Source organism: Ammospiza caudacuta, chromosome 2, assembly GCF_027887145.1.
Source record: "Ammospiza caudacuta isolate bAmmCau1 chromosome 2, bAmmCau1.pri, whole genome shotgun sequence".
NCBI lineage: Eukaryota > Metazoa > Chordata > Aves > Passeriformes > Passerellidae > Ammospiza > Ammospiza caudacuta.
In genome coordinates this window covers 89,435,745-89,447,392 of record NC_080594.1, presented here as the reverse complement: position 1 = coordinate 89,447,392, position 11,648 = coordinate 89,435,745, and the positions used below count along the sequence as shown (strand labels likewise).

At 43.0% G+C, this 11,648-nt stretch overlaps 1 protein-coding gene across 5 annotated transcripts in view; it reads right to left on the bottom strand.

The window, feature by feature from the left end:
* Positions 1–8,947: 8,947 nt before the first annotated feature.
* Positions 8,948–11,648, bottom strand: part of UBE3A (ubiquitin protein ligase E3A) — a 54,200-nt gene continuing 51,499 nt past the window's right edge. For all 5 annotated transcript variants that reach the window (XM_058824933.1, XM_058824937.1, XM_058824935.1 and 2 more), the window contains 2 exons: positions 11,233–11,376; positions 8,948–11,022 (listed from right to left, as the gene is read on the bottom strand). In XM_058824933.1, coding sequence (XP_058680916.1) covers positions 10,902–11,022; positions 11,233–11,376 — 265 coding nt within the window. In that variant the 3' untranslated portion in view covers positions 8,948–10,901. The remainder of the gene's footprint in view (positions 11,023–11,232; positions 11,377–11,648) is intronic.

The following is an 11,648-nucleotide window of genomic DNA, read 5'->3' as shown; positions in this document are numbered from 1 at the left end:
TCTATTAGTTAGGGAGAATGCAGAAGGTACTAGCTTTCATTTTTTGCTGTACAGTATTTTGCTGTCATGCAACTTCCCCAATGTTACTTTAATCCTCCTGTATCTCACTGGCTTTTGGAAAGTGTGGAATAGCAGAGGCTGTTCAGCATGTATGGCGTGGGATCCTCCAGTGGCATTAGGTATTACTATGGGCAGTGCTCTGACTTTAGTTGTCCTCAGGCCTGAGTTATGACAGGATCTGGGATCAATGGCCTGTTGGAAAATTGGTGAGGAGCCCGCTGAGAAGAGGGTGGTTTAACTGGGTGACAGCGGAATGAAAAGTGACAGTTTTGCTAAACTGAGTACAACTGCTCAGAGAAAGTCCTCGTCTCCAGGCAAGCAGCTGTTCCCTTCTATTGACACTTTTGAGCCTGGTGAGGGAGACAAATCTGTCAGTGATTAAGGAATGGAGCTTTGCCAGCAACTCTGGCAAAGGGACAACTGGGTGGTAATGTCCACACATGGCCCTTGTCTAAACTCCTGTTAGTGTTAGCCTAGAAGCCAGCTATGCTTATGGATCTTCCCTAGGCTGGGCTTAACCTCTATTATCAATATATCCACTGATTGTAATAAGTGGTTTGGAAAACAGTCAGTATCTCTTTGTGGCCAGTGGCACTCAGGAGTATTGGTTCATCAGCTGAATCTTGGCCTTTTCTTCTTTAAGGGCTTGAGAGAAATGGGGGAGCTCTGAGAGGCTGGTTTTGGCAGGGTGTAGTGCCCTGGTCCCACCCAGGGGCAGGCAGGGCTGAAATGGAGCTGGGCTCACTGCAGGGTGCCCCTGTGAGCACAGACAGGGCTGTCACAGGCTGCTCAACTTCCCCCTTGTGACAGAGCCGGGTACCACACTCGCCTTGGCTGACATTCACTGGTGTGACTCAAACCCACTGTGTGTGGTAGGGGTTTCATGCATATTGACATGTTCTCCATCATTCTCTGTAAATACCCAACAGAGCACAGCTGTTCCAGCCCACTTGGTATGTATGAGTAAAACTGTTCAAAGTACCCTTTATACCAAATTTATACCTGTTTAAAAACCCTAAAAACCACAGGACTGCATCTTTACCTGGTGGATCAGAACAGCCTAATCTATCAGTTAAATACATGTTTGCTGTTCCCTTTCCGTGCCTCTTGATCTGGTTTTCATACACCAGAAAAAGAGCATTTTGATGCTATTGGCTTCAGTCACTCTGAAACATACAGCTTCTGGCACGATGAAATCACATCCTTTGGCATCTTTCATCTCTGTAAGATGTTTTTTTCCTCTTCTTTAATGTGGCTAAAGCATGTACATTAAAATATTTTGAGTAATGTTCAAGCAAATCTGTGTTTTCTCTTACCCATATTCCTCTAGATTTTAGTGTTTTAGACATACTTTGATCACATCACCATTACATGGCCTGGAAAATTGCTAGCTGGAACAGAGATCTGAAGTGACAGAAAGCTGTGTGGGAATGGTGCCTCCCCTCACTACAGGGCAGCTGGCACACAGCTTTGGTCTTGGGCCCAGTTTTGACACCATCCCTGTGTTTGCAGGTACCACACAGGCACAAGAGCCTGACCATTATGCCACTGCCCAAGGGGTTCCAGGTCCCATGGGGCACAGAGCCTGCCAGGCTGCTGCCAGCTGTCTCCTGCCTTCCCTTCCCAGCTCCAGGCAGGTGGCACAGCAGGGAGAGTGGCTATTCTAGCAGAAGTTGTGTGCAGCTTTCTGCTGCTTGCACACAGGTCACACAGGTACCAAAAATTGCCTGGCACAGACGGGGCTGGACTGGTTCTTTAACCCTGCCACAAGAGAATGCAAGGCACAGGGCAGTGCTTACAGAGCATTTGAACATCGGCTGAATCTAGAAATAGATTTAATGGCCACAGCACTCACTTCACATGGGCCTAGGCAGGTAGCCATGGGTGGCACTGCTGCTCCAAACTGCCTGTGCTGAGTGAGACACCAGATGGGCAAAGTCTGAGAGGCTTGAACATCTGCTCCACATGCAAAAGGAGAGGAGAGGTGGTGGAGTGGCACACCATGCTCCAACTGCTGCTTGGAGTAAGCTTTTCCAGGGAAAGGGCCTGAAGCTGTGGACCCTGTACCCTGACAGCAAAAGATTTCAGCCTTGCTCCTCTCTCAAGTTCTCTCAGGGCTTTCCCCATCCTTTTACCCTCATCCCCTATTATTTTAATTTACAGTTTTTACAGCAGAAAACTGCCCTGGCAAATTCAATGAACTGGACTTCAGAAGCAGCAGTAACAGCAAAACAGCTCATGTATTCGTACAGCCAAGGATTGCGGTTTTCTTTACAGTGCAGTTCTTTCTTCAAAACCAGCCCAGGGAAAGTACAATCATGCTTTTAAAACTCTTTTCTCCAAGGCATTGGCTTCAGAGTTTCATTCCTGCCAAATATTTATTAATGTACACTAAGGGCTCTACTTTACATTAGAAACCAAACTGCTCGTTGTCCATGCCCCCACAAAAGCATTGGTGCTTTCTCTGAGCTGCTCCTTGTGTTGGTGGCTTTGAAAGACACACTTGTGTCTGTATCACTGCTGGCACCAAGGATGAGACATTCACAGGCCAAACCTGGCCAGGCTGTCCAGTGAGGTGACACAGGCAGACTAAAGGAAAGCTACTCTTCACCCTCAAGATTTGCAAGATGACAGCACTTGCACTTGGCTTCAAGGTCCCCCAGCTCTTCTATTAATGTTTCCAACCTGGAACAAACAGAATTAATCAAATCCTTCTCTACATAATTCATTATTTGCAAAAACATCTCATGTATCCCTGAGAGCAAAGCGAATTATGCACTAAATGGATCTGGCAACTGTACAGGCAGTTAAAGCACAAGATTTCAGCTGTGGCAGCTTTCCTGAGGGAAGCCATCAATCTGGGACTCCCCTCTCCTCCCCAGTCCCATTCATAGCCCAGAGCATGAGAAGGGTGCCTGAGGGGGGAAAACCACACAAGCTCTGAGGAACAAGCTCTAGGGTGAAGATGGTGAGGCCTTTTGTTTCTGAAATTCAGATTTTGCAATAATTTCCAGCTCACGAGGGCTGAGGCTTGCTGCTGCCAGCTGATCCTGCAGCCTCACTGCAGCAGATACAGTTCTGCTGGTCTGTGTTGGCAATCCTCCCCCTTCCACACCCTAGGAGCAAAGGGAGGAGGAAAGGCTTGCACTCTTAAAGCAGTTATTTAAGGACGAACACAAACATTAGCTTTACTCCAGAAGCAGTAGAAGTTCTCACAGATTTCCTTCATCAGAAGCTGGGAGATCACCTGGGCTCCTGCTGGGAGAGTGCAGGTTGCAGTGCCAATGGCTCAGCTTCCATGGGCTGTCTTCCCAAGAGGCTGAGGACACTGACCAGCTCTAACAGAGACCTCTCTTATTTGTACAGGTAAGTCAGGGGTAGAGTACTAAAACCAGAAGTGCAGAAACATGGAAGGCATTTACTAATGGATGCTATTCCATTTTTCTTTCCTTAGCATTTGTGGTGCCTGGTACCAGCCTTCGTGTAAGGGGGCAACTGAAGAACACTAACATGGAAAATCAGGGAAAGCATGGCTGTATTCTAAAACAATGGGCAGCTTGATAAAGAACTTATAATTTCTCAGCTTTTAAATATGTAATTTCTTTAGCTTTCTGACAAGTAAAAAACCCCACACCATTCTGTTCTTACAGCCAACAGTAACATGCCCTCATTGTCCTGGAAGGGGAACCACCTCCATGTGGTCACACGAGCAGCCCCTTCAGGTGAGTAGCATGGGCACTACTTGCCTTTCCAGAGAAGGAGACAGAGAAGCACAAAACCTTTTTTTTTTTTTTTTTTTGTGTAGCCTGCCGCCAGGTCTGATGAATCAATCCAACCATGCTGTAAAGATCTACTCTTTTTAGGAGAACCAATTGCCAGTTCCTCATCAAAGTACAAATATTTCACTTGCAGAGTAGTGCAGATGATTAACCCAGCTTCCTGCAGTGGGATTCCCATTGTTATCAGATTATTGTAGATTTAGGCTGTTTTAAGCAAGTCCTTAGGCTGCTTGTTTACAGGTGCAATGTTTGGCAGAGGAAACCTTCTCTTACAGCAGCAGCTTTGGGTACCATCAGTGAAGGAAATGATCCAGAGGTGTGAATTTTAGGTTCTGACTACTGAAAACCCAATGCCTCATCTCCTAGCAATAAAAGCTGCCTCTGACCACACTTGCATCGAGGTTAGGAGAAAAGCTTATGTCTGGCAGCACAAAGCTGCAGAGCTTTTCTAGCAAAGCACCTCATGCCTTTCCAAACACATTGGTTGCTCATTTAGCCTGTCAGCCACAGCCAGGCTTGGTTCACAGATGCATGGTTCAGTCTGAGCAGTGACAGCACAAGGAAGGCTCATGGCTCAAGGCAGATTCACAAAGGAGCTGTCCCAGGCAGAAACACTTTAAATTCAAGGCTTCAAGGCTGGCAGTTTCATTGCCATAGCCTGGCAGCACCGGCTGTGAGCACTGGCAGCCCAAGAAGGGTAGGTGTGGTGAGGAAGAAGAGGAGCAAGAGCAGAGCCATGCAGCACCTCCGGCAGCTGTGCAGTCCAAAACTGCAGCCAGCCTGGAGCAGGGGTGACAGATGTGCTGCACAAGGGAGACACCCCAAGCTGCTCAGCTTCCTGCCACCAGGGAAGGGAGGTTAGTACAGAAGGGATGCTGCAATCTGGAGCCAGAGAGAGAAAGCAGACAGGGGAGCCCCTGCAGAGTTTTCTAAACTGATTTACACTTAGGTGGGCAGAAGGGGCCCAAGCCAGACCAATGGGTGACAGGAATGACTCCAGAAGGGCGGGTTCCCCCTCCCCAGCCACTGCCACTGCTGAGGGCAAACCTGCTGTGCAGCATAGCAGTGCTGCCTGCTCCATATAGGATTCAGTCCTACACAGCTTCACTCTCACTTGGGCAGGGCAAAGGGAAAATTTCAGAACAAACTCAGGAGGTGCTGACACCTATTGATGTTACCAGCAGCCACTAGGAGACTCCAGAGGCTGCAATCATCCTCAGGACCCAAGGTTCCCAGAGGAAAGGTAAAAACCAGCAGAGTATGGCTGCCAGAGGCCCCCACCTTGCAGACACTGGGAAGAAACTGCTGGAAGAGCCTGTTTTTACCACCCACAGCCCTGCAGCAGTGGCTTGGAGGCAGCAGGCAAATCATTGCCACCAACTGCCCCAAGGGTCACTGCTGGGCTGCAGCAGGACATGGTGTCCAAAAGCACTGGCTCCAGGCCAGCCCTTGTTCTGGAGAAGCCAAGAGCACAAAAGAGAAAGAAGGGACTAAACCATCCTCTGAAGGTGGCAACAGAGGGCAGGTCGCATAGAGAGAGTCCCAAACCCACAAAACTTTTCCTAAGGCTTAAACACTGAGAAATCCTCTCCTCCAAAATCAAAGTTAGCACGCAAGCTGTTTAGGATGACAAATCTTCTTGTCCAAAGTGCTGCAGGTCTGGAGCAGGATTGCTTCTGAAAGGCCTGAGGATATTGTCTGGAACAACTCTTGGCACAGGAGCAATGCTCTCACCCAGGCTGGCTGCTGGCTACTACAGCTCAGGCAGAAAGCAGAGGCTGGGTCCAGCCCTTACACCACATGAGCCAGACAAGAATTTTGTTAGAAGGGATATCCTCTTGGGGATTTTAGTTTGGGAATGAAACACTCTCCAGAGAGAGTCAATGTGTAAAACAAACAGTGCAAGAGCAACCCTTATCAGATGCTCACAAAGAGGTCTGTGTTGTGCTTTTGAAGGAAATACCCATATTGGAGAAACAAAATGTCATGTTTTATTTCAGGTGCCTTGCTAAAAAATTCATAGTATTCTTCATGCATACATGACAAAAATGAAAATTCTGTGTGCATGGCTCACTGATTTTTCTTTTGGAAACACCCTTTCATCTAGAAAACATTCTTGTGCTGCATTTCCAATTTTTATTAAAATCAGTTATATTAGGAAACAAAACCCCTTCAGTAGTAATATATTGGCTTACCTGATCTTTATCCCTTGCTGCTCAAACACAGAGTCCTTGAAAAGGGAAATATTAAATCAAAGGTAGCAACACAGGATGTGTGGCAGCTCAACAGGGAAGTTCAGCTAGTTGCCATTCCATGGCCACTTAGTTTTGAGCACTGTTACTCCCTCTGCTGTCCTATACAGGTCTGAAAGCAGGAGGTTGCAGTGGGAAGACAGCTCTAAAGGATTTTCTCTGTACATGACCCCAGTGGTACAGAAGAGAGACCAGAACCTTTGGTGATATTAAGAAAGACTTCACATCAGCTTTGCATGTAGCAGTTGAGCCACAAATCTCTGCAGTTTTCATCTTCACTTGACACTGATCAGTCCAAGCTGTGAGCCAAGGCTGCAGGAGCAGCAGGATCCCTGCACATGCAGTTGTTTGCAGTTGAGCTGTGCTGCCTGTCCTTCAAAGGGCAGAAGTCTAACTCCAGCAATTGGCTGGCTGACTTTCACAGTCACCACACTCTCGTCTCAATTTTGAAGTCTCAAAACTATGCACTGACCCACCCAGCAAAATAATGTAGGAGTTTCTAATGCAATCTCATTGTCCTAAAATAGAATAATGATTCCCACCCTCCACTTACATCTCCAATGTCTTTGTCTCTTAGACATTTCCCCACACAGGATCTATATTGAGCAAGACATCCATGAACACAAGCACACTAAGGAAACTTCAGCTATTTATCAGAATCACTCTCCTGATGTATCCTACAACTATATTTGTATATTTGTAATTAAAACCAACTTTCCACACACTTTTTAATTGGGTTCATGAAGAAGAACAATAAGAACCAACAGCTGAAGACATCTTCAGATGGAGCACTAGAGAAAAATACTGACATTTCATGGTTTTCCAAATGAATTCATCTGGGTAGGAAATGACCTAAAGACTAAGGCCAGTATCAGCTCTTATTTCCAAAGCAGCATCCCTTCCATAATTCAGTATAAATCTGAATTTTTAAAAATGAATTTTATTAAGTGCCCAATGGTCTTATGAATTTTATTATACTTTTATTAAATTTTCAACTATGGACAAGAACTGTAAGTAACTTATCACAAACCCTTGTGACTCAGACTAAGCATAATAAACTCAGCTCTTGTTAGGAAAGGCTTGATTTTGAATAGCTTAACTTGGAAGAAATTGGAAGAATTGCTGCTCCATCTTGCAAGCAGAAATGATGGGAGTTTTTCTGCATAATACATAAAGCATAACTCAAACATTCCACCTAATTCATAAAAACTCTTGAGGCAACCAGGAAATTCTTAATCCTCTTGTGAGAATAAAAATTTACCTGGAGGTAACTGGCTACGACAGTGCGATGGAAACACCTTAAAGCTGATGATGTGAGGATTGTCCTCTTCCAGAACACCAGCATGGAAATCTGTGTCCAATGCCCTGCTCCACAGAGCAGAAGCCCAGGCAGGCACCTGGGCAGCGCACAATGCAGCTCCCTGGAGGCTGAGCCCACCAGGTCCATGACACCTGTGTGCTGTCAGATGGGACAGGAAGCTCCTGCTTCAGCAGTGAAGCCACTGTTGGATGAGAGGCATGAACTGACTACTGTAACACAGAGTTCCTTGGAGCCCTGGGCCCATTTCAACATCAGCTCTCCTCAGAATGCAGGGTTGGAGGGGGTCCCCTTGGCTGCCACCATCCTGTCTCAGGCTGCTGCCTGCCAAATGGAAAACAAGCCCAGTGAGAAGTTCACAAAACTATTCCTTAGTTAACTGAACTATCTCACTGCTGACAGCTGTTCCTGAAATCTCTTTAGCAAGAAGCAAAAGCTTTGGTCTTTCAAAAGGTGATGCTCTGTTTATGCAGCATTATATGCTAACATACTTCCAGAGCTCCACAAAACCATTTCTTCACTCCTAATTAAATCTGAACCAGTGCCACATTAAGATGATTCTTTTCAGGGCATTACTTCTCTTGCACTACTATCATTTTTGAAGCATGTGATGGTACAATACACAGAAGCCTGATGGCCCCTTTGCATTGAGGTTGGAAACATCCAGGCAGTCTGTTAGGGTGCAGAAGGAGATATTTGAAGAGGTATTTTTCATTTGCCAAATGACGCAGTGTTGAGATGACCGAAATATTTTCTTGTCAACATATCCTGAAGGCACCCTGTGGAGAGAACACCACCACACTGGCATCAGACTGCTGCCTTGGAAGAGGGATCTTTTATCTCACTGAAGAGAGGTATTTCCATGGCACATAAGTACACTTAAATCTCCAAGTTTTGTAGATCTAAACTTTGTTAGACACTGTGAAAGACATTCCAGGTGTGCCAGGAGCCCAGGAAAAAACCCCAAACCAAGCCCAACTTAAAATTATATTTTCCCCTTCAAACAGAACACTGGCTGAAACTTCTGCAGGACAGGAATGCAGCCTGCAGCTATAAGACTTCACGATTTATTTCTTTTAAACCTTATCAACTGGTGGTGCTGAACAACTAGTGCACTTACACCAGTCCTAAGGAGATAAGGTTTCAATAGTGGTATTTGGGGAGGCAGTATATATTTACATGAGAAATCAGTCAAATATTAAGTACTTATATCTTACCTGAAAAGGATTCCTTGAAAAACAACTTATGCTTTTGAAGGCCAATGCCATTATGTAATATTTTAATCTTAATGCTAAAGGAAAACAGAAAGAGCATATTTACAATGTCAACAGTTAAGAGAACTTTGTATTGCTATCCAGTTATGCTGTCTGCACAGCTTTTAGACCTATATAAAAAAAACCCAACATGAATCACATACATCTGCCAGCTGGGTGCAACCACAAACCACAGCTAAATTAGCGTAAGAAGAGTTACAGGGATAGAGCTTAACACATCAGACTGTGAACACAGTACATACCACACAGCAGTGTCATGATGTGTTCATGCTTGCAGTGAATAACCTTAAGGCACTTGGCAAACGTTCTTACCACCTACAGTAAGAGCTGCTCCAAACTTGAAGGGCTCAGCAGGCACTGTTGTCACTCTACACTGAGAGGTATCTTGTGTTTTCCTCCTCTGGGACATACAGAAAGGTGGTCACAAGAGGGCCACCTCTGAGATCACAGGCCAGAAGACAGCACCTTTCCCTCCCCAGTACGTTTCAGTCCCATGTGTCCGGGCCATCTGGCCTTGGCTTGAATTTGAGAGGGGAACATGGCTGGACCCCACATCACTACAGTTCACTTGTGGAGAGCTTTCCATACCTGCAACCTTCAAATTATTCAGTACTACAACAACGTCTAATCAAACCATTTAATATCTAATTTATCAAAGTAAGAAAGTAACTTGTTTTCTTTTTCACTGAACCATGGTGAAAAAAGGTCATTGTTTTATTCAGCATCATAGTTACATAACAGTTGTCTGTTTCTATTACTAGAAAGAATTTATTAAAATAGTCCTGAAAGACATCTTTTCTTTTTCCAATGATTCCAAAACTAAGCCTTTTAATGCCAATTCCACACAGTCACGGGTTTGATCGGTAGTAGCCAGTTATAGCAACTGTCAAGGCACAAGCTCAGCTCTGCACACCCGCTGCAGCTTGTATTGGAAAAGAGATATGCCAGTTCCATCTGCACTCACAAATGCAGAATCCCTTCATCATATATTGCAACAGGAGAAATTAACATTAAACACAGACTAAGAAAGGTAAAGGATTTATTTCTGATATGATTTGTAGAGTTAAATTAAAAACCTACTGAATACTTTATGTAGTAGATGAACATAACCTTAGTACTTACTTTCTAACAGTTTATTTAATGGTTGGAAGTGTACAACATGAAGTAGGCCTCACGTTTAATATTGTTCAATTTTGCTTATTGTTAGATGAGATTAAAATACAGTAGCCATCCCTTTAGACTATGGTGCAACACTGATCATGTGCCTTGATAGGTAGGAAAAATGATTCATTAAATAAATGATGACATAACATGTAGGGAAGACTTTGGATTGTCTATTTTAAATGTCAACATAATAGGCAATTAAGAATAGAACTTCATTTTAAGTGCACTTCCACATGCTTTGTTTATAATATAGCAAAAACTTCCTATCTTTTTTTCCAGACACTTCACTCCCTACTCTAAAGCTGTTCAGTTGAAAATGCACTTTCCCCAGTAAACTTCTTTTTTTAAAAAAGTAACTAAAATTTCTACCCTTTCATATGCTAAGAAATGTTTCCTAATTAAAAACACAGTTTATTACAAGACATGTGAAGACAACATATAGTGAAATGAATTTTAATTGTTGTGCTGTGACTAAAGTAAAGTTCTCAAGGCTGCAATTTAACATTCCAAGTTCTCCCTTCCATCTTTATTGATTCTTAAGATTTTGAACAAAAACTCTTTGGGGGCTAGAACAGCAGTAATTGCATCACACTGTTTGTCAAGACTTCAAGTTTCAAAAGCAAACTCTTCAAAAAGTACAATTCTTGATTTGATTAGATACAGGGACAAAAATATAGCACATACTTGAAGGTTACATGGTCTACAAATGATGGCAATATTTTCCTTGGGAGAGTACAGTTTGTTTTCTTGTAAATACTCAAAAAGGCTCAACTTCAAGCAGTAATAAACACAAGCAAAAGTGATTTAACCCTTAAAATAAATATTCAGGAAAACCTCTCTGTACATACAAGTGAAAGAATATGTAACACTTTCACGCTAAAAGAAAAAATAAAGATTTTGTTCATATAAGCAGCTGAAATCTGCTGTTCCAGCCCAATGTCCCCAGTAAAGAAGGGAGGCACAAACACAGGTGACTACTGTAGCTCACTATCTTATGGCCTTTTTGGACAGGGACATCATCACCATCATTTTTAAATCCCTTTTGTTATACTTATTACAGCATGCCAAATCCTTTGGCATATGTGATGGCCTTCAATAATCTTTCTTTAAGCTTTTCTTTGCTTGAGTACTCCGGAAGCAAAAGTACATTAAAGCATGTGTGAGATGTAGGTAACCTGTGGGACAAAAAATACAAGAATTCAGATCTTGGAACATGCAAAAGGAATACATCTCTATTTTACAAGTCGAAAAATAATGAATTTGAAGAAAATAAACTTTCCTTATAGATTCAACTTTCAGATTTAACTAGGTTAATAATGTAAAAGCACATAATTAATTTCCATTTATAAAAAAACAAGCAAAATGTAGAATTTTTTTTTTTTTACCTCTCTGTATCTGGGCCATTTTTGGCTATGATCATCTTTAACTTTCCAAGTCCTCCCACAGGGGCTCTGTCTGTGCCTGTTGTAAACTGTAAGAAGAGTCTTTTCTGTTCATCTGTAAATGAATGGACTATTTCCCAGAATTCCCTATTAAAGAAGAAATTAAAAAGTAAATAAACTGTAAACTTTCTTTGGTATAAATAAGAATTTCAAAAGTAATTGACCTTTGAAGGTTTAATAATTCTAATCAGTCTTAACATCAAGTTTACAAGTTGCATTCATTAACCAAAACTCTCAGAATGTATTTACCAATAAATGAGATTCAGAAATAGAAATCAGAAATATTACTATACACTGCAGTTTAACTGTCTTTAAACATTATTTGGCTGTGTCCTGCAGCTATTTTATTATTCCTATTT